A 24,169-nucleotide genomic window follows, 5' to 3' on the forward strand; every position below is an offset into this window, starting at 1 on the left:
ACAAGGACACAACGCCTCGCATCGCAAAAAAAACATACAAATTTGAAACTCGGAGATACAAGGTTTCTGTCTGACAGTAACAATATTTTTAAATGGTGGTACAGATTGGGAAACACCTCACGAATCCATCACTTATACCGACACCATTCTATCCATTACAAAATAAGTGCATTTTGTCAATCTTTTCAGTTGAGTCACATGAAAAACGATGCACAAAAACTAAACAAGAAAAACTAAAGTGAACAGGCAGATCAAATAACATTATTTAAAAAGAGGATCTTTCTTTCAAACATTCAGGTAGTAAGTTCCACACAAGTCTACCATCCCACAAACATTGTTTGGTACATTCATGACTCCAGCCTTAAACCCTCTTTACTCCATTCAACACACACGCACACACACACACACTCACACACGCACAAAAACAACAATGGCAAATGGGGAATATGCACAAATTAGCAAATATTCAGGATAACAGGATGGTTTATAAGTAGAAATGTCTTTCTTATACTATATTCAACATAAAGACTCGCTGTGTTATTTACAATATATATATATGTATATATATATATTTATATACTGTAAAATTGTAAATCAGGTGAGATAAAAAGGCACAAGTTTCCCTTCTTTTAAATACAATGTACTGTAAACATCTCATCAAAAAGCATGCATTAAACATTTTTCATTTTACAAAAAGGATATTGTTTTAGACAAAGTACTTAAATATTGTTTTCCAGCAAAATATAATTCTCTCAAAAATACTTTCCCATTCGTCCTATGAACCATTTAACATTGTTACATTTTTTTCCCCCTAAAAGAAAAGGAGGCTGGGAGGAGGGCTACAAGGGGGGGGGGGGGGGGGGGGGGGGGGGGGGGGGGGGGGGGGGGGGAAACAAACCAAGACCAAATAAAGTAGGAGTTAATCTTCAGGGTCCTTCAAAAACGGAACAATAATTCACAACAGGGGGCTGAAAGATGAGTCGTTCTAATCACGGTACCAAAGCCAGGATCCTGCCTTTTCAACATTTACACTTCACATAAACACCAACACAGCACAGAGCTCCTCCCCTACACAAACGCACTTTACATATCAAAAGGGACAATTAATTCTAGCTGCACTGATGCCTTATTTCACATTGCGTCCTTGTGCAAAATCTAAATGTGGCAATAGGTTATGCCTAATCCTATAACATAAATGCATAAAAAAAAGGCAAAAACTGAAGAAAAAAAAAAGCATTTAATTTATGCACATGCTTTCCAGGAAGGAAAAACAAAACAGAACACGCACGCATACATAAACAATTGCACAGACATAAGTCTACACACATGCACGTGGCCATACTACACACACTCATACAGGCACGCAAAAAAACAAGTACACAATCACACACCCCCCCACACTGTATTCCCTCTCCAAAGGCGCGGTCACATTTCAGTAGCATCATCCAGTGGGGTGTGAAACAAGATAAAACATGGTCCAGATGACAAGGCCTGCCATACGTCTAGTAGCAGTAGTAGTAATAATAGTAGAAGTAGTAATAAGAAGAGTTGGCCCAAAGAGAAAAGAAATTAGAAACACACAAAAGCAGGACAAAGGTGACCAAAACAATGCAATATTCAGTTCTCTTTTATCAAGTGTTCCACCAACATGTACCTCAAAAACAAAACAAAAACATTTATTTTTCTGTACAAACGGCTGAGTAGGATGTGACTTTAAAGCGGATTAATACCTGTACATGTTTGCCTGGATTTTGATACATTTTGCTGTGAATTAAGCACTGCAAAGACTAATGCTCCCTTTTTCAGATTATATCAACATTAGAGTATTTTGTGTGTCCACACTGTGTAATGCTATGGACAGTTACTTGCTAGGTTTGCTGTACATGTTATAAGTAGCTCTCTTTTCGCCTTGTAGAAAAAAGAAGCACCGTAATGTAAAATGTCTGGCTTGCCAAAAAACTAAACCTTTACAACACACTTGTATGTATAAAAAATGCTTTTATTATTTCCGGGAACAAGTAGATAAGTTTTGGTTCACAAAGGGCTGGTTTTGCTTCGTTGTGAGAAAAGTTGGACAACTGGAGGTTCCACAAAGAACACCGATTAACTATGGACCTTTAGTCAACTCCATTACCAGCAGAAACAGCACAATCCTTTTTCCTTTAGTGAATGACAGGTGGACTCTCCCGTCCTCCAGCGGTCTTCCAGGACACTTTGAGACAGAGATAACCATTCAACAATGTTGCGTCAAAACTCCACCATGAGAACCTAAAAAGGGTGACTTCTCTCCATGACACTGGAGCTCTCTTCCACGCGCACTGTACTTTCATCACACAATAGAAACACTATTATTTTCAAAAACAACTTTAAATTCAGAAGTTTTGCATATTTTAGTCTTGATTGTTTTACAACTTCAATTTTTTGTTATTTCTTTTGTATAAAAATGGATTATGTGAGTGTTATTGGTGGGTGTCGTGTGCACACCGGCTAAGATTCAAAGTTGGGTTTTGTTATATTTTTATGCCACTATTTAGCTTGTAATAGCCCTTGGAATATAATTAAACTAGACCGTTCTCCCCACCGACAGCCGAGAGGTTCTGTCAAGAAAATGGTACACCACCTACAGTAATGAATTCTGTTGCTGTGGTCTTATAGTATGTCAGCAGACTGCGAAGCTAAAAGAAACCCTACGTATTGGCATAATTTATTTTTTGAATATAGATTCATAGTGCTATTATTTGTGAGAGACTGCATAAGCCACAGTTAATGTCTGCAAGTTTTTTCATTTCTTTTTCTTTTTTTGTCAAGGAACTGCAGGTTTCGCGTGTCTGCCTCTAGTGCATATGGAGTGCATCTGTGCGTTTTGTGTGAATGCATGTGGATAGCATGTGTTTTCAGGGAGAAATATTCCCCTCTGCATGCATGTGTGTGTGCGTGTGTGCGTGTGCGTGTGTGCGTGTGCGTGTGTGTGTGCGCGCGTGTGTGTGTGCGTGTGCGTGTGTGTGTGTGTGCTAGGTGAATGTGTCTATTAGCGCATCCTAAGAAATGTATGGCTTTGTCTCCATCATAAAACACTGTCATCGTCTTTTTGGGCGGGGTGGGTGGGGGTTAAAGGGTGGGGTTTGGGCAGATGGGGCGGGGCTTAGGGATGCTTTGTCACATTTCTAGTCACATCTCTTCCTTCTCAGTGTGTTTTTTCCCCCCCCTACGCACAACAAGGCTCCGTCGTTTGACCTCCTGGTTCGCTGGTCTGGGACCAGTCCCACCACGGCGAGCGCAGAGTCAAGGGTCCTCCTGTGCAAACCACGTCACTTCCTCTCCCGACTCGGAGAAGCTGGGGTGGTGGCTGCGTCATGGGCCTTCCTCCTCCAACACGTCTCTCTCTCTCTGTTCCAGTTCCTTTCATGTGGATTCTTCAGTCAGTCAGTCTGTCTGTCAGTCACTTCTTGTGGAAGTAGAGTATCTGGGTAAGGCCGGACTCCACCTTTGGTATCTGGTCACTGATTATCTCCACCAGCATGTCGGGGAACTCCACCTTCAGCGCCCGAGACTCCCGGAAGGTGTAGAAGCAGAAGTCCAGTAGATTGCTCACCAGCTGGATGGGATATATACACATACGCACACGCGCGCACGCACACACACACACACACACACACACACACACACACACACACACACACACACACACACACACACACACACACACACACACACACACAGACAGACAGACACACACACAGTTTCATTAACGCACAGTCAAATTCAAAAAGCACTGGATTTTGCAGGGTGGTTTCAATAGCTTTTTCAGAATAAAGCGCCTTTCAGACGGGGAGAGGCAGGCGATTATTTGGGATGCACAGAGAAGTTGAGGGGCGTAGAGGCGAGCGAGCGCGGTCCTGTGAAATTCGTTGGTGCATGCACTCGAAGGCGGTAAGAGCTAGATTGTGGTCATCTTTGTTAATATCGCCCGGCGTTTACTCGCGGAGCGATTGCGTTTGTGTCTCCACCGCGGCGCTGATCTAAGCGAGAACGCCAGCGTCAACCGATGTCCGTCTGTAAGGTACTTAACAGTTTATAAGTATGTTTGCAATATACAAATTATACTCACTTGACTGCTTTCTGCCCACAACACAACAAAACAAAGTAAGAGATTCCAAAACACACACATATAAAAGTCCAGTACCATGGCATGTTTCTGTGAATATGCATATTAAAGTAAGTCCCAATGCGGACTGTTTTTGGTCAAGTGTGGTTTATTAACGTAGGTTTATTCTTACAGCTGGTCCCTGCTACTGTTGGCCAATGCATTTTGTGCAGGATTACATTAATTAAAATCGTGCTAATCTTTAGCTGGATTGTTTACAGCACATATGGCACTGATGAGGCAAGGTCTTGTGAGTGACTGAAACGTTTGTCCTCCTATCACTTATGCACTTTAGCATGTGGTTGAGGATGTAAAACCTTCTCTAGTCTCTGTCTAAGAAGTCAAGTCAGTTAACTTTTCTTTCACCGCTTTAGTTTCTTAGATAGTTTTGAGACCACCGTACCTGTAATCAATCTGATACTAAGGATAAAGAAAGGCGATGCAGTCTTCCCTGGGCCTTGCAGCCCAGAGAACAGGCTTACAATACGGTTTAGTAACAGCTTTTTCTTGCTGCTCTAATGTCTGCCTCTAATATTTGAAAATGTATCCAATGATTAATTTGTCATTTTAGATGTATTAAAAAGTCCATACATTGTCACTTTAGAAATGTGCAGATACCCTTTATACACTTAAACTTTATGTCGGTTTGTTCACTGTTGAGTGAGAAAACAATGTTGCACATTAAGTTAATCATCTGGGGACCCCCCAAAATAATTTAGGGACCCCCATGGGGGTCCCGACCCACAGGTTGACAACCACTGCTCTAATGTGCGTGAAGCTCATTCTAGCCATCACTCTGATGGTTGAAATGTGCTTCAATGTGCCTTATGGTCTAAATCAGTGTTTCTCAATGTTTAGCCTCAGGATAACATTTTTCCTTAGTCATTAAGTCATGACTCAGAAATAAATCTAATCATTGAAACAAAATGCACTGTGCAGTGTACACCATATTTTGGAAAAACTCAACAACCCATACTGTAATGGATATATACAGTAGCACTTTACTGAGCTTAAAGCTGCTGCTTACAAGCTCAACATGTTTTAATGCACTGCTTTCAACTCATGGGGAAGCTGCTCCCGATTTTTGATCAGGCCTGATTTATACTTGGTTGCATGCCGATATAGCCGATCTACAAGCTCGCAACGCGTAGATCCCAAAGCGCACAAGATCAGCTATTTTCAGTGTGCGACACAACGTGCAAACCATGCATAAATCCTCCTTAAGAGTCATGTCCACTCTGTTACAGTTGAGAAGCCACTTTCACAACTAGACTCTAGTTGTTGGTAATTTACTGGTTAGTGTAATTTAAACATAATTATGTCATAATGCTACAGATAAATGTAGTAACACTAATAAGCGATGACAGTCTCTTTGTTTCCATTTGGGAACTGACCCTATGATAATTGTTTTTCGCTCAACCACTTGGGGGCGCCACTGGTACTTCAGTAGCCCTTACCTTCTGTGAAGAGGTGTCCATTTGCATTAACCTCATTCACTCAATCATTAAGAGCCACACTGAAGCCAGCTCATTGCCCAGTCTCTGAACCCATTCTCTTTCCTCTTTGGGGTTTGAAGCGAAGCGTCATATCATCACATGAATAAACCATGATCAGCCTGATTTTGGTGTGTGGCGTTATTTAGAGAGAGAGCGCCGTGCACCGGTCCAGTTCACAACATGCTGCCATTGATTGCCTTCTGTTCCATTGACCATTAAAGGCTGGTCACTGCCTATTCCACAGTAAGCCCTCCCCACCCCCTAAGGGACTGGCTGGACTGGAATGCAATCATTCCTAATTCCCCCGGCCAGAGTGTGACTGACCCACTAAGTAAACGCATTAGGCCAATGCACCAATTGCACCATGCATCCGACGCGGTGCTGTGGCTGTGATACTCCAATGTGTTTCCAAATGATCTGGACTCTTCCTCCTACTGTAGTGTGGAGACTGGTATACTGACTGTGTGTGTGTGCGTGCGTGCGTGCGCGCACGTGCGCAGTGGTGTAAAGTAACTAAGTACTTTTACTTAAGTGCTGTACTTAAGTACACTTTTGAGGTAATTCTACTTTACTGGAGTATTTCCCATTTTCAATACTTTTACTTCTACTCCACTACATCTCAGAGGCAAATATTGTACCTTTTACTCCACAAAAATTATTTGAAAACTTGAGTAACTAATGACTTTGTAGATTTTGATTATTATTACAAAAACCAATCCCTATATACATTTCGGACATTTGAAAATAGCCGATCTACAAGCTCACAATGTGTTGCAATGCTATGCATTGTGAGCTTGTAGATCTGCTATTTTCAAAGAGATTTATACATTTTATACATTTGAAAACTTGGGAATTTGGACGTTCTGCATAATAAGTACTTTCTTTTTATACTTTAAGTACATTTTGATACCGATATTTTTGTACTTTTACTCAAGTACATTTTTAATACCAGACTTTTACCTGTAACAGAGTACTTTTACATTGCCGTAGTGATACTTTTACTTAAGTAAAGAATTTGAGTACTTTTTCCACCACTGTGTGCGTGCGTGTGTGCGTGCGTGCGTGTGTGTGCTACAGACATGGACACATTGCCAGTGTGGAAGTGTGTAGTGTATTTCTGCACTGCGGGGCACTTGGCACGCAGCGTGGCGGCTTGAAGCAGAGTGGTACTGGGACTGGGGTACTTACATCATGCATGGCATCCAGGAGCTTGGTTAGCTGGAAGAAGCGCTGCCAGGTCTGGCCAGAGTTGTTGGTTGCTTTGCCCACAGAGCGCCTGAGCTCCTTGATGTAGTTCACCCTCATCTCCTCGAACGCCGCCTGGTTCTTCAGGCCATCTTTGGGGACTGGAGGCGGGAGTGAGAAAGACATGAGGACTTCAGTCATAACCCACTCTTAAAAAAGTGTAGCATCATGTTAGCACAGACTAGTGAAATCATTTAACTCACTAAACTGAACGCTCCAGTGAGTTTGTAGATCTGCTATTTTCACTAGTTTGCATCATGGGCAAACATCTAATTTCTCTTTTGGGTCTTGAACTAAAAAGATTGGGAACCACTGATCTATACAAATACTAAATTGACTGGGGTCGGCTCTGTACTTGGTCTGCTCTTTTTTCCCTGCACACCACATTTCTTTGCCTGAAAATAGCCTCTGTAAACCCACGCTGTAAGCTTGTAAATCTTCTATTTTTGGCTAGTGCCCCCTGCCAAAAAGGGATGCTAGGGTTCAAGTGGTTCATGTGTATGTACTGTGAAGCAGATCAGAATGACTCAGAGGGATTGGAATTCACGAGGGAAAGTAGAAATAAGCAACAGCCTTAACCTGGATATGAATGCCATCAACTGAAAGTAAAACGCCAGTACTTAGAAGACATCATTCAGAGGCTTTTGAATGTAGGTATCCTACAAGCATAATGTCTGTTATCTAATGCTAGTAAAACGAATTGCAATTCATACCGAAAAGGTCAGGGCCACTTAGCAATATGACACCCATTTATTGTCATAATTGAACATAACCTTCTTGGCTGTTGAACATGATTGGCAGGCATTTGCCTGATGCTATGAAGTAATTTAATTCAGTCTTACCCTGCCCCCCCCCCCCACACACACACACACACACACACAAAAAAAGGAGCAAAGAAAAAGATTGTTGCATTGCAGGATTTTGTGGGTGCTTCTAAATTGTATGCTCCAACACAAGTTGGACAGCGTGTCTAAAGTTTGACCGAAGCCTAACTGCCAACTCGTTAGAAACAATTTCAGTGGTAGCCATCGGGGTCTCCTGCTGTACAGTATCTCTCCTGCATCATGGGTACTTAGGACAATTTATTTCTGGAATGTTACAAGACAGAACTAAATTCTCAACTCTCAACCAACTAGTTAACAGACCCTTCCTTGCATTTTCCACCAACTAAAAATAGACAGAAAGCTGACTTTTCCTGAATTCTCTCTAGGGGACAGTGAACAAGTGCAGCATTAATTCAACTTCCATGCAGTAAAAAGTGGTACTTTTACAATTCTACAATGACTACATTGTAGAAATGACTACATAGACATACTGTACTGTATTGTATTGTATTGTGGCCTACATACATTCATGGTGATCAGATTTTCGTACACACATTTTGTATTGGAGAATTAACAGAAAGCTTTAAAGTGATATGTTTTTATTTAAAAAAAGGGTTGGGGTTAAAACAGTTAAATCTTTATATTCCGATAATAATGATGGCTTTAGAGTGTCTGTTCAAGATGGGAAACCAGACTCAAAGTGTTACAGCTTTTTTTCCTTGCCACGGAGTGGAATAGACTGACGTCTCTTCTACTGTGCACATATCCATGCCTCGAAAAAAAAGGACTCTTCTCTCGCCACGGAAGCGAAAGAGCACAGGTATGCTATAATATGTTTGGTGGAACAGTGTCTGTCTGTCTGTGTGTGTGTGTGTGTGTGTGTGTGTGTGTGAGTGAGTGTGTGCACTCCCTTTTTCTCCCTCCCATGGCCTACTCGATCCTATCCTATCCTAAGCTATGAACAACAAAATGTATGTAGAAATTAAACAACGTGTGTAGAAGTTACATAAACATTATTTAAAACAACAAAACGTTGTGGGGACAGTTTTCTATAGGTCACGATTCGGAGTATAACAGCAACATGCGCGGATGCTGAGTTGCAAAACTACTCAAATTTTTACTTTGGTAAAAGTACTCTCCCTCCCATGGCATGGACTGCTCGATCCTATCCTCTTAAGCTATGAACAACAACGTGTGTAGAAATGACCTAAAACAAACAACATTTGTGGAGAAATGACATAAACATTATTTAAAACATCGCAGACACCATTTTCTATAGGTCACGAATCGGTGTATAACACCAACGCCAACGTCCGTTGATGCTGCGAGTGGAAAAGTACTGAAATGTTTCTAATTAGGTAAAAGTACTCTGTTACAAGTAAAATGTGTGTGTTCGAGTGTGTTACTTGAGTAAAAGGACAAAAGTATTACCAATGCCAAAATACACTTAAAAGGGCACACAAGTGAATAATACAGCTCTAAAGGCCCATTCCCACTGGGCCAGATACAGATAAAAAAAAATCTTTCTCCAGATATTTTTCCATTCAAAGTGGATGGTAGATACAGATAAAAAGAATATCTACCACTTATCTGTGGCAAATATATTTTTTATCTGTAACTACCATACACTTTTAATGGAAAAATATCTGGAGAAAGAGATTTCTTTATGTTATCTGCCCCAGTGGGAATGGGCCTTTAGCCTCTTTGCCCCTGCTTTGTGTACAGGCTAGCCAACACTCCTGTACACCCAGTGTTTGTATCAAACTCCAAAAAATCACCAGAACACAGGACATTTACATCTATGTGCGCAGGGGTGTGGGCAGTGCATGGAATCTCACAGATATATTCACTGGCAGTAAGTAGTGAATATTAGTACAGATGGGTCTTAATTTATCAAATCAAATTCTGTACACCTACTTTTTGCATTTTAATTGCTGATATTGTACCCACCCTTTTCCAATGCATGTAAAGCAAGCATAATACAATTATAAAAATAGAAACATTCACCAGAACACAGATCTACAAAAGGTTTTTGGGGGGAGGACCTCCAGACCCCCGTTTGGGGAGTAAAAGTAGTAAAATGTTTGAAAGCTCCCAACACGTCCCATATCGCCTATTTTCTAATAGCCTGTATAACATAGGCCTGAATATTACATTCTATATTTAATAAAAAACAAGGGGCCGTAATAAGTGTGTGTGTGTGTGTGTGCGTGCTTGACAACCCCCTCCCCCACATCTGTCTATGTGTGTGTCTACCCACAACTGCCCCCTGCATTTTCACACTGTACCCAATGTCAGTGACTGTTCAGTTACAGTCACAAGTAGGCCTACAGCGCAAGTCATTGCAACCTCCCATCACACGCAAAAACTAAAATTATGTCTGACCTGCTCTGCTTGCATCCACGTTTTAGTCATGTAGTAAAATGTGACATCACCAACATTATCATATATACCTGCCATCTCCTTTCTCAGAAGAGCAACGTGAGCATGATTGCCTCCGCAAGGCCACAACACGATTGTTGGAGACGCCAGAGGCAACCGGTAATCACCAGTCATTCATTTTCTTTATTGTATTCATACAACAACTGGCCTGTCACACTTTCACTGCCAACTACATATGACACATATTAATTGCACACATTATATATTATTCTCAACATCAAATACTACTGTCTCATTTCACACTAATGTAAGTATGTATTCTTCTGCCTGCATTTAAATCTCTTTCATGGAGTAACGTGCTAATAAGTACACCTACAGATACTCATATATACCTGCCATCTCCTTTCTCAGATGAGCGCCGTGAGCACCAGCGCCTCCGCAGCGCCACTACGCGTTCAACGGAGTCGTCAAAGGCAGGAGGTAATTACATACCACTCATTCATTTTCTTTATTGTATTCATACAACAACTGTGCTGTCACACTTTCACTGCCAACTACATACTGTATGACACATATATTATTAATTGCACACATTATATATTATTTTCAACATTAAATACTACCGTCTCATTTCACACTAATGTAAGTATGTATTCTTCTGCCTGCATCCAAATCTCTTTCATGGAGTAACGTGCTAATAAGCACACCTACAAACACTCATATATACCTGCCATCTCCTTTCTCAGATGAGCGCCTTGAGTACAAGCGCCTCCGCAGCGCCACTACGCGTTCAATGGAGTCGTCCGAGGCAAGAGGTAATTACATACCACTCATTCATTTTCTTTATTGCATTCAGACCACAACAGCCCTGGCACACTTTCACTGCCAACTGCATATGACATATATCATTCATTGCACACATTACATATTACTCTCAACATTTAATACTACTGTCTCATTTCACACTAATGTAAGTATGTATTCTTCTGCCTGCATCCAAATCTTTCATGGAGTAACGTGCTAATAAGTACACCTACAAACACTCATTCATTCTTATTACACTTCATTTTAGCCAAAAGGCAGAGAACAACTATATAATACCACTCATACATTTTCTTAATTGTATTCATGCCGCTACACTTACATATTCACATAACACAAAAACACAACACATTATGTTTTGGTTCCACTAATCACATATTCATTGTTATTACTAAATTATCTCAATCCAAATGTCTTCACTTCGCAGCTCTGCGCCTCGCGGACAAACGGCTGAGAAGCAAAAGGACCCGCTCATCCCCGTCTAAACCATCAAAAAGAAAAAGACAAAACAAACACTACAGAAGAGCATGGACAGCTCCCCAACAAATAACAACAACCGCTTCCTTTACTGTACCTAAGATGGACTCTGTCTGTGTTAAATGCAATGCTGTCATGTTCCCTTGGGAGACATCAAAAGGCTGTGTCGGTAACAAAAGCTTCAGTGCCTGCTGCAGTTATGGAGAGATCCAACTCCAGCCATTCATGGACCCCTCTCCACCACTACAGTCTCTATTTGACAGAAACTCTGAACAATCGACACAATTCATGGAGAACATCAGACAGTATAATGGCTTGGTATCAATGGCTTCAAAGTGTCTCACTGGCAAAAGAATCACCTTCCAAGGTTCTCAACCACACCCATTCAAGATGAGTGGCCAGATGTACCACCTCACTCCCTCTGCCATCTTTCCTGACAACACAACAAAACCAAAATTCTCTCAAATCTTTGTCTTTGACCACGAAAATGAAATTAAGAACCGCCTTCATCACGCAAAGGGAGACGACATTATTAGGGTTGACACTTTGACCTTGATTCAAGAGCAATTAAAGACCATCAATCCTTTAGTAAGCTCCTTTAAGAGTGGAGCACAAATGTTCAATGAAAACCCAACTGAAGACCTCCGAATGGTCTTCAAGGCCAAAAGCTCACAGGGGGCAAAGAAAGCTCACCATAACCCTGATGTCTCCGGCGTGGTTGTTGTAGCACCTGGAGAACAGACACATCCTAGGGACATTGTACTGTACAGAACACCTGATCATGCACCTAACAAGAGACAGACAACACACATTCATGAACTCCATCCTATGTATGACCCAGCCGCCTATCCCTTGATCTTGCCACATGGAGATGCTGGCTTCAGCATTGACAATCCCATTGCTAAACACTCAGCCACAAAGCCAGTTACTAATCAGGAGTTCTTTCGATTCCATCTTCAACAGAGAAGCAATTCCTTCAACACTTTACTCAAGTCAGGGAGACTTGCCGAAGAATACTTTTGTGACCAGTACAGCAAAATCGAAGGTGGCCGCATGAGGTACTACAGGAGCAAAGAACTGCAGGACAAGTACAGGGTCCACCAGTATTCAGGCCTGATTGATGTCTTGGCTAGCCAGCAAAACTTGCCAGGACAAACTGAAGAAACCAGGGTTGGTCAACAGATCTTTCTTCCAGTTTCACACACTGGAAGCCCCAGATACCTGTACAAGCACTATCTTGATGCCCTCGCTATTGCTACCAGATACAGGAAGTTCGACCTCTTTCTCACAATGACTGCTAATCCAAGTTGGCCAGGTGTGCTTGACAACCTCTTTCCAGGACAGCACAACACAGACAGACCAGACTTAGTCAACAAAGTCTTCAAAAGGTTTCTGGATGAGCTGCTCAAGGACTTGAAGCTGGGTGTTTTTGGGAAGATGAAAGCTATAATACATACCATCGAGGGACAGATGAGAGGACTGAAACACGCCCACATCCTCCTACTCCTACATGAAATCTTAACTGTTGATGACATTGATCAAATCATTAGGGCAGACATACCCGACCCAGAAAAGGAGCCTGAGCTGTATAAGCTGGTAACTACATCCATGCTACATGGACCCTGTGGGCCAGGTTACCCTGCCAGCCCCTGCATGGTCAATGGAAAATGTAGCAAGAACTTCCCAAAAGACTTCTGTAGTGAAACTCGACTGCCTCACAATGGACATGGCTACCCACAGTACAGAAGACCCAGTGACTCGCACACGTTTACAAACAAAAATGACTTTGTGTTTGACAGCAGGCGGGTTGTGCCATACAACGCCTACCTCCTTCTCAAGTTCAAGTGCCACCTCAATGTAGAATTTGTCGGATCCTTCGGTACAATCAAATACCTCTACAAGTACATCCATAAGGGAGTTGATGTTGGAACCGTCATCATTGAAGATAAGGATGAGATCTCCAATTTCATCAATGCCAGGACCATTGACGCTCATGAGGCACACTGGAGAACTATGGAATACAAAACCCAGGGTAGATTCCCTGCTGTGCTCACCCTTGCTATCCACACAGAAGGCCAACAGAATATCGTCTTCACAGATGGCCATGCACAGGAGGCCTTGACTGCTGCCAAACCCACTACATTGCAGGCCTTCTTCCAACTAAACCGCACAGACCCAAATGCAAGGCAATATCTTTACATGGATATTCCTGAACATTACACTTGGGATGCGGCGCAACACAAGTGGAATCAAAGACACAAGACACCAATGGATGGACACACTCCAAGGACAATAGGACGCATGTGCAAAGTATCAGTAGTGCAAGGAGAGAGATTCTACATGAAATTACTCCTAGCCCACATCAGAGGACCACTGGGATATGAGGACCTTAAAGTGCATGATGCCATCAACTATGACACCTTCAAAGACACAGCTCGAGCCATGGGCTTGCTTGACGATGATGCAGAATGGACTGCTGCCATGCATGATGTCTCAAGCTATGGATCTTCAAGGAAGGTCAGAGAAACATTTGCCATCATTCTACACTACTGCCACCCATCACAGCCAAAACTTCTTCTTGACAACTTCTTGGAGCAGCTCAGTGATGACTTTGTCCATGACGAGGCAAACGCACAAATGTGCCCCAGAGATTCAGTCGATAAGGACTTCATACACAATCTGGTGCTGCTGGCAATTGATGATGAGCTGTCCCAAATGGGAAGTTGTCTAGCCAACTACAAAGACTTGCCACAACCGAGAGCTCTATCTGAGCATGAAAAGATCCTTAAACTCTTCCGATCCGAGCAATTCAACAATATGGAGAACAAGAAACTGTACTCTTGCTTACGCCTAAGCTGAATGAGGAACAGCACCAACTCTGTGACGCTGTCTATCAGGCAGCATATACACCAAAGGAGCAAAACATCACAAGACAGTTCATTCTGAACTCACCTGCAGGCTACGGAAAAACCTTCACATTTAAGTTGATTGCAGCTAGAATACGGTCAGAAAATGGCATTGTCCTGTGTGTCGGCAGCACTGGCTTGGCTGCTCAGAACCTTGAGGGTGGTAGGACCGCTCATTCACGATTCAAGATCCCAATCCCCATCTTTGAAGACTCTGTCTGCAATATCAAAGTCGAGTCCTCCCTGGCTAAGCTTATTAAAGAAAGCAAATTAATAATCTGGGATGAGATCTTCAGCGTCAACCGATTTAATGTTGAGTGTGTTGAAAGAACACTGAGGGACCTGATGGACTCGCAACAACCTTGGGGTGGTAAGACTGTCCTGCTAGGGGGAGACCCTCGACAGACACTCCCTGTTGTCAAGAAAGCAAGCAGAGCACAAATTGTTTGTGCTTGCATCCAGATGTCACCCCTCTATCCTCTAATGAACCAGCACAAGCTTCACATCAACATGCGGACTGATCCATCAGAAAAGGACTTCTCTGACTATCTGCTTGCCTTAGGCGAAGGCACATTAACAGACAGCGACACAGACATTCAGATCCACATTCCTCCCCAGCACTTGGTACATGATCTGGACAGTCTGATTTCTTACACCTTCCCTGACCTCCACAATGGATGTGGCCACAAAGACAATCTCCTCAAAGGAACTGTATACACTCCTCTCAACAATGACATCAGAGACATAAATAACAGGTGCTTGGCTCAGTTCCCTGGAGAAGAGAGAGTCTACTTTTCAGCCGATTCAATTCTAGAGGACGATCACAAGGATACTCTGCCCATTGAATTCCTCAATTCACTGACACCCTCTGGAATCCCTGACCATAACCTAAAGCTAAAAGTAGGATCACCTGTTATGCTACTTAGGAACCTGCAAGCTGGTCCAGACAGAACTCTCAAAAATGGAACTAGAATGGTCGTGGTGCACATGATGGCCAGAATAATTGAGTGCGAGATTGCAGTAGGGACAAATAGGGGTGAGAGAGTCTTCCTCCCAAGGATCCCTCATCATGACAGAGGTGATGAGCTTCCCTTCACCTTTATTAGACGGCAATTCCCCATTAGATTGGCTTTCTCTGTTACCATCAATAAAGGTCAAGGTCAAGAGAATGACCGAGTTGGCATCTACCTGCCTCAACCTGTGTTTGCTCATGGACAGCTCTACACAGCCTTCTCCAGGGGGAAAAAAGCCAACGCTGTGAAAGCTTTTATTATTGGCAATGACGAGGGCATAACTGACAACATTGTATATAAGGAACTCCTTTGAATTACTACACATGATCATTCAAACATGCTTTCCCCTTTCTCTCATAACTTGCCTGTCATCATAACACAAGTGCTTCAAAACAGATTCATGCAACCTTGAATATATTTGTCTGTTTCTTTAATTTGACGACACTGTATACTACTAAGAACACACTGTCACCCATCATTCCATGTTCTACAACAACTTCATAATAAAAAAATAAAAAAACAATTCAACAGTACCATTGTACACTTTATTTCAACATAATATTTAACTTTGCCTTTTCCTTTTTTTTCCAATCTTATTATAACCCACCCAGCCAAAACAGAGCAGGCCACCCTGTACCTGAGGGGTTTGTATTTCTGAAACTATTGTATATATCTTACAGACTCAACATTACACCATTTTGCATTTTGGAACAAACTGCATATTTAATGTTGAGCTATCCTACATTTCTATTGCTTAGCTGCCCTCTGGACTGAATCCATCTCTTGAGTACAGGGGACTTTTACATAAGGGGCCAGGCCCCCGCAGGGGGCTTTTTTTCTAGTTATTATTAAACAGAAAACACCCATTGCCAAGCTCAAGTGTGTAACATTCTTACTTGACTTTGGTGGTTTTGAGTGAAACAAGAAATTAACTAACTTTTGCTTGTACTCTAAGTGCAAGCATCTAATTAGTGGCCAAGGCCACGAAGTGGCAATGCCTTGGCCACTCATTGTTATTGGACTTCATCACTATTATTATTATTATTCCGCCACTTTTTCTCTAGCGGCTAGACCGTGCAGTCGCTTTTTACGAAACTCGGCAGTATGGCAGAGGACTATGCCAAACGGCTAAAACGCGAAGCCCGCAACAATCGGCCAAAGGGTGGCGCTGTAGGAAACCTTTGAAAAATGCCAACTTTGAACAGGTGTAGCTCATGCCCTGTTTCAGGTACAGCAATGAAACCTGTATACACTTATGCGTCTCCTCATGCCGAACAACTTTTACGCTCTGACTTTTGACATCTGACCTTTACTTCTCCCACAATTTTGAATTATATGAAAAACAGTCAAAATCTATCTCCTCCTGGGATTTTCGCGTAACGTGCGCGAAACTTTTTTTACATGAACTTTGGACCAATGTGGTCATCGCACAGCGGCCGGATTTCTTTTAAAGCGAAACATTATTTTTTAATAATTCACTGTATAATGCAGTTTCATGCAAATTATTCTTCTGCCTCTAAATCATACATGCAAAGTGACACGTTCATGGCATTTGGCAAATATGTACAGGGTTAGTCCAAATATCACTGAAAGCAATCTTACTCCAATTGGCCAAAGGGGGGCGCTATACGAAGCGTTTGAAAACTCAAACTTTAAAGGGGCATAAGTCATGGCTCGTTTCGTTTAAAGACATGCAACTTGGTTACACGCGTGCCTTGACTCAAGCGGAAGCCATCCGTGTCTTTGTTAAGTACGCTCCGTCCTTAGATTTTCTGCCATTTTGAGCAGTTTGTAAAACACTTAAACCCGCTTTTATTCCGGAACTTTCGCGTCACGTGCACGGAACTTTTTTTACATGAACTTTGGACCAATATCTAAAGATCTGTCAGATCGGATTCTTTTTAAATTTAAACATGTTTTTTTAATAATTCAATGAATATTGCAAGTTTTATGCAAATTATTCTTCTGCCTCTAAAACATACATGCAAAGTAAAATTTTCATGATGAACTACTGTAGAGGGTTGGTCCAAATATCACTGAAACCAATCTTACCCCAATTGGCCAAAGGGGGGCGCTATATAATTTTGAAAGAAGGCGTCAAGTACATTACATGAAACTTTTTCTTTTTTCTTTTCTTTTTTTTTTAAATGACAGGTCCATTATGTGTGACTGCCGTAGTGTAGTGGTCAGTGCCTGTGCCTGGTATACGGATGGTTGTCAGTTCAAACCCCACATTGGGTTGAGTTGATGTTAACATCCTGGATTTCCATGGCATGTGCATATGTCAAACTCTTTAATGTTGACACGTCTGATCTAACTCCAGATCACGTTAATGTTTAAAATGAGCCCCACAACTACTGTAGATTTACATGAAACTTTTTCTTTTTTCTTTTTTTAAATGACAGGTCCATTATGTGTGACTGCTGTAGTGTAGTGGTCAGTGCCTGTGCCTGGTATACGGATGGTTGGCAGTTCAAACCCCATGTCGGGTTGAGTTGATGTTAACATCCTGGATGCCCATGGCATGTGCATATGTCAAACTCTTTAATGTTGACACGTCTGATCTAACTCCAGATCACTTAATGTTTCACTTAATGTTGACTAGGCCTGGGGCGGTATGGACATTTTGTTACCGCGATTACCGTCTTCCAATTTACCGCCGGTACTGCGGTAATTACCGCACCCCCGTATCTATTAATTAAGGTTCGGCGATAAGCCAAAATATTGCAATCATCTTCCCAAAAGTCGCCTCTCCACAGTGGAGAGGAGACACAGCCTGACTGCCCGAGTTATACTTCTCTGTACAGCACAGCGGGTCTGGCTTTCAAAGGAGCAGATCTACAAGCTCACAACACATCGCATCCGCGACGCGTTCTGAGCTTTTAGATCTGCACTGTCGGGTTACCATAGTAACGTAGGCTAGCTACTTGGGCTTTTCAGACACAAACAGCTGTGTGAACAAACCAGAAGAGGAAGGGTAGTCAGATCGTGTACAGTGATTCTGTAAACTCACGTCACGTCTCAACTCTCAAATCGCAGTGATTGAGTGCTGCTATATACAGGTTTTAGTTACAAGACTTGACAGAAAAGGTTATAAAATCGCCGACACGCCGTACGGGGCGCGTACGGGGCACAATGCGCGACGCGGTGGAGAAAGTAAAATAGTTTCATTTTCGGTTTTACTCCACGTGGCCCGCGCTCCGCCAGTAATCCGTATGAATAAAAAAAGATATGCCACAACACAAGGTATGTATTAACATCCTTGTGTCGAGTGGATTACAGAGAAAGTGTATGCTGCTCCGTCATATAGTTGTGCTCCGTACCCTGCTCTGTGCACTGTGTGCAGGGCGTGATTCCTAAACCCACCAGGATTGAGTTAAGACCCGCCTCACTCCTGGAAGTCCTCGCGTTTCCACGAGGCGGGTCTTAACTCAAGCCTGGTGGGTTTAGGAATCACGCGTGTGCAGGTCTGTGTCTGAGTGACGTATGTGGCTTCCAACGTGTGGTACACGGCCCAGAGCAGAGCGGCATGGAGCGCATGCGGTCCTCGCTTCTCCCCCGTTTTAAAACTCGCTTGTTTTCCAATAAAAAATAGACCTTTTTTTTTGTCTTTTTACCGCGGTAAACACAATGACACCGCGGTAGACCTCGGTATACCGCGGTACGGCGGTACGGCGGTTACCGCCTCCAACCCTAATGTTGACACGTCTGATCTAACTCCAGATCACGTTCATGTTTAAAATGAGCCCCACAACTACTGTAGAGGGTTAGTCCAAATATCACTGAAACCAATCTTACCCCAATTGGCCAAAGGGGGGAACTATATCATTTTGAAAGAAGGCGTCAAGTACATTACATGGAACCTTTTCTTTTTTCTTTTCTTTTTCTTTTAAATGACAGGTCCATTATGTGTGACTGCCGTAGTGTAGTGGTCAGTGCCTGTGCCTGGTATACGGATGGTTGGCAGTTCAAATCCCCCGTAGGGTTGAGTTGATGTTAACATCCTGGATGCCCATGGCATGTGCATATGTCAAACTCTTTAATGTTGACACGTCTGATCTAACTCCAGATCACGTTCATGTTTAAAATGAGCCCTTCTCTACCGTTTGTTTTTTTTCCTGTTCTGAGTAAAAGAAAATATGATCACTCGAAAATGTCAGAAATACTCCGATTACATTTACTCAGATTGATTTCACCCCAAGCCTCCAAAATATAAAAAAGAAATCAATAAAATCAAGGCACTCAGCCTACATAGAACTTTTTTTTTTAAACAAACATGGTTAACAGATCCTGTGGCTGCCTAGTGTAGTGGTCAGGGCATATGCCTTACATGCAGAAGGTCGTTGGATCGAATCCCGCCTGGGGTTTATATAAGCATAAAACCATGACATTTGGTAGACTTTACAGGTTGGTTTGGTTCCTTGAACAATGTCTGACATGGAGCCTTCCTAAAAATTTCCCCCAACCCCCCTTGATGCGTATTTTAATATCCGCCATTACTAAATAATGTATTTTGCATCATAAATCCTGAAACAAGCATTATAATACAAACTGTCATGTCTACACCTATGTTGTGATTTCCAAGGATTGCAATGATATCATGTACCAGCTCAGTGGCCTAGTGGTTTGAGTGTCTGCCCTGATACTGGGAGATCCGGGTTCAAACCTGGGTCGCGTCATACCAAAGATTCTAAAAAATGGGACCCAGTGCCTCCCTGCTTGAAACTCAGCATCAAGGGTTGGATTGGGATTAACTCCCTGCGACAGACTAGCAAAATGCTTCAAATCCCGCATGTAGCGTCCGATTGCTGTGAAAGGCCCAAAAACACGTTGCACCCTTTTCACTTTGGCCTATTATAGTAGGCCAAAAAGAAACCTACCTGACCTGCCGGAGTCGTGTTCGGAAGAACACTGCTTCTAGTTTTTCTTTGATATTCTTCTTTGCTTTCCCTTGATGGCTTTTTGCTTTCCTGCTTTTTATGCCTTGGACACTTTATCGCTGCTTGCAGCTATATTTGTGATTAATATTCATCTGATTAATACACAGCTTCATTACACTGGAATGAGGCCATTGTGAAATACCATATTACCAAACTTTACATCACCCTGTCCTGCCGTCTACAGCAATTCCGTAAATGTCATCAGAGTTGCTGAAGTATTAAAGTAATTTATCCATTAGAGTTTTAATTGGAAGACAGTGGCACAGCATTGATAAATAATCAATGTGTGTGTGTGTGTGTGTGTGTGTGTGTGTGTGTGTGTGTGTGTGTGTGTGTGTGTGTGTGTGTGTGTGTCTCTGTCTGTCTTTACATCACTCTATCTATAAATCTATCTCCCTGATTATCTCACTTTTCGACACTTCCGATTAACAGTCTCTCCTCTCTCGCTGTTATTTATATCTAAATATTTAAAACTCACTTTAATTGTCTTTCTCTCCTCTGTCTCTCAATCTCTCTTCCCTCTCTCACTTTTCTCTCACCCTCACTGTCTCTATGGTTTGCTATGGCTTCTCCCTCTCCCTATCTCTTGCTATCTCTCTCTCTCTCTCTCTCTCTCTCTCTCTCTCCCCTCTCTCTCTCTCTCTCTCCCTCTCTCTCTCTCTCTCTCTCTCTCTCTCTCTCTCTCTCTCTCTCTCTCCCTTCCTTGTAGAGGACAAAGTCACAGATATGGCTGTCTGCCAGAGTCTTTTAATATGACATTCAACCCACTGGCTGACTGATTAAGAAGCACCACCTCGCCTCTCACAGAGAGCGTCCCTGAGAACTGGCTTCAGGCAACGCCTTCTATTACCCTTCAGCGGCGGCGCAGACCTCCAGCATCAGTAATGATGCGCTCTGATGATCAGACAAATGTGAATATAAATATAGTTTTTCATGCTGAAAAGATGCTCACAAACACAGATTCCCCAGTAAATATTGTGCTGTTATGACACAAAGGCGCTCTTCAGGGAGCCTCTGGGATAGCTTTCAAACCACAGGGCTTTAAGCGTCATTGTATTCGATCATGAGAGGCTTTGAGCTGCCAATAGCATGTAGTTATTACAGATACAAAGAGACCTAATGGCCCTCACCAGTGGCTCTGGGGGACAGATTGATGTGCGGTCACGGCATCGCTTGACATGTTCGTGATAACCGACTACTTGTCATGCAGTTTCGGGGCCAGTTTTTGAAGTGAAGTGCGAAACGGTTTGAGCGCAACAGGAGTAAAGTAAACCGCTCTCGGTCGAGTTAATTAAATGTTTTTGCTGAGCTATAGTTTAAATAGTTTACAGGGTACAGATATGTTCTCCTGGATGCAGTAGCCAAGACGCCTTAGATAAGCCAGTTGAAACTGGAGGCGATGTTAGCGAAACATCAACTGAAAGGACCTGTTTGTGTTTGGCACTCGCAGAATGCGTCGCCGCTGGGCAAAAGCCTACCACTTGTCAGCTAGCATTGCATATTTTACAAAACACATCATTGTAGGTCAACAACTGTTTTTGTCCATCTACTGTACCCTTCTCTCTTTCTCTCTCTCTCTCTCTCTCGCTGTCTCTTTCTGGCTATTTCTTCTTGATTCCCTTCAAAAGCACACGTCACATGGCGGTGTGAGGGGGAGAAACACAACATCACAACTGTACAGCATGTCCCGAAACACCAAATGAACAAACATGCAGCAAAACTACACTGAGTAAATAGGAAAGAAGATTGGTGGACGGGGGCAGGATGCTGCCATGGCGGTCAACATGGCAGGGATGTGTTAAAACCCAGGGCCACATTTGGACCTTTTGTTTTCTGCCCCACTGACCCACATATTCCCTGGTTGGAAACCGGTCTGGCATTTAGGGGGGGGCCACACCGCACCCAGGGCCACAAAGTGGGACATTTACTCTGCTGTAATTGGTGTTGAAAAGGAGGGGATTTGCAAGGTACAAAGACTTGTCAACTGGGTCGTATTTCTCACGTGTCTTTTGGAGTGCAGCTGCAGGGCGGTTATGTGAACCGCAAGGGCCCGGGAGCTGCTCGTCTCGTTCTGTCATTTCTCGACCACGTATGGCAGTAATAAGACATGCATAACTCACACGGTCGTACAGAATGCCATTGTGAAACGTGTTCCCCATTCCGCATGTGCAACGTTTCGAGACCTGCCGTTTGTTACCGCAGGGCTGCCAGCGAATAGCTGACTGATGGGTTGTCTGTCTCGCTGCTGTGATTTAGTACATGATACTGTTTATGGAGGAAGCCTGCAATCATCCTCGAGTACATGTACAATTAAACACCTGGAGGTGCAAAACCTACCTGCACCAACATCTCTTGTTCTATGACTCTGTCTTCCTGAGAAATTGCCATCTTATGTAGGCCAGTTTTGATCCGGACCTTAATCTTCACAATTCCCAATTCTTTGTGATAACAATCTTGCCAATGTTTTCCCAGCGTATTGCAAAACGTTCTTATCAAATTGTTCTAATCAAGTTAGATTTGATTAAAGTTTATCTTTGAGATAATGTATCTTATAAGCAAACAAATAAAACTAATAAACACAAATCCCTTTTTGATAATTACATCTTATAATTAAATTAAACATGTTTTATTTATATTAAATATTTAACTTACTTACTAACTTACACCTTTTTCAAGAATTTAAAAAAATTGCGGAACTACTAGCTCATACAATGTAGCAGACAAAGTTTTCGTCGAATCACTTACAATAGCCGATCTACATTGAAACGTTGTAGATCGGCTATTTGAACATGTTTCTCAAAATAGTAAAAAAAATGCAAAAAAATAAGTGGGCAAGGCACCGGTGAAAATAGGGCCCCTAGGGTCTTATCTGTGCAAAAGCACAAAAAAAACCCCACCTCATATGAATGATAGTGTTTGTTGTGTACATGAGGAACACTGGAGGAGCATTTCTATACTGTCCAGTACTGCAGTGGTTCTCAACCTGTGGGTCGGGCCCCCAGGGGGGTCCCCAAATTATTTTGGGGGGTCCCCACTCCCCAGATGATTAACTTAATGTGAAACATTGTCATTCAACAGTAAACAAACCAGCATAAAGTTTAAGTGTATAGAGGCTATATGCACATTTCTAAAGTGACAATTGAAGGACTTTTTACAGAACCGTGCTATACAAAATGTAATGCCTCAACTCTTAGTGCTCGTCAGGGTGGTGGGGGGTTAAAATATATGATTATTTTGGGGGTCGCGGCCTGAAAAGGTTGAGAACCACTGCAGTGCTGTACGTTTACTGTGGGAGTAAATGGTCCATCTCATCTGAGTCATTCCATACACAACTGTAAAGCTTTCTGAGTGAAGCAAAGCTACCCCGGAGCCAGAATAAAAACCACATACTGTATGTTAACGCGACAATCTCCTAGTAGTGGCACTGAAGAACATCAGCTAAATGTGTTGACAGACAGACTAACAAACAAAGGAAGGAAGGGAACAAAAACATTTAACTTAAAATGTTTCAGTAGTCAGTCAAGAACAGAACTGTGTGATAGTTTAGTGGCTATACAGATTTAACCAAATGGACTCAAAACCAAATGGACCCTCACAGAGCGGGTAGTACAGTGTCCTGTCCATGTCGTTGCTGTCGGGTGGAAACCTCATATGTCCAAAACTGTTACCGTACTTTTAAGAATTCTAATAAAACATATCTCTAAAACAAACTGAAACTGTGTCCGAAACTCCGAGCTGATAGATCCACTCTTTTTTAGATACTTGTGTGTAACATTGTAATTACAAAGACATGAAACCACTTTAACCATTATTTTATGCTTTAACTATTAAGAAATAGCAGATATACAAGCTCACAGTGCAGCACCAAGTACAACGCTGCAAGCTTGTGGATCTTCTTTTTTTTAATCGTGATTTCTTTT

At 42.4% G+C, this 24,169-nt stretch overlaps 1 protein-coding gene across 1 annotated transcript in view; it reads right to left on the bottom strand.

Moving 5' to 3' along the window:
* Positions 1-1,609: 1,609 nt before the first annotated feature.
* nr3c2 (nuclear receptor subfamily 3, group C, member 2) overlaps positions 1,610-24,169 on the bottom strand; it is a 158,185-nt gene continuing 135,625 nt past the window's right edge. Inside the window, 2 exon segments of the mRNA XM_080722018.1 lie at positions 1,610-3,595; positions 6,829-6,986. Of these exon segments, the coding sequence (XP_080578144.1) occupies positions 3,440-3,595; positions 6,829-6,986 (314 nt within the window). The 3' untranslated portion in view covers positions 1,610-3,439.

Source organism: Nannobrachium achirus, assembly GCF_963921795.1.
Source record: "Nannobrachium achirus genome assembly, chromosome: 3".
Lineage (NCBI taxonomy): Eukaryota > Metazoa > Chordata > Actinopteri > Myctophiformes > Myctophidae > Nannobrachium > Nannobrachium achirus.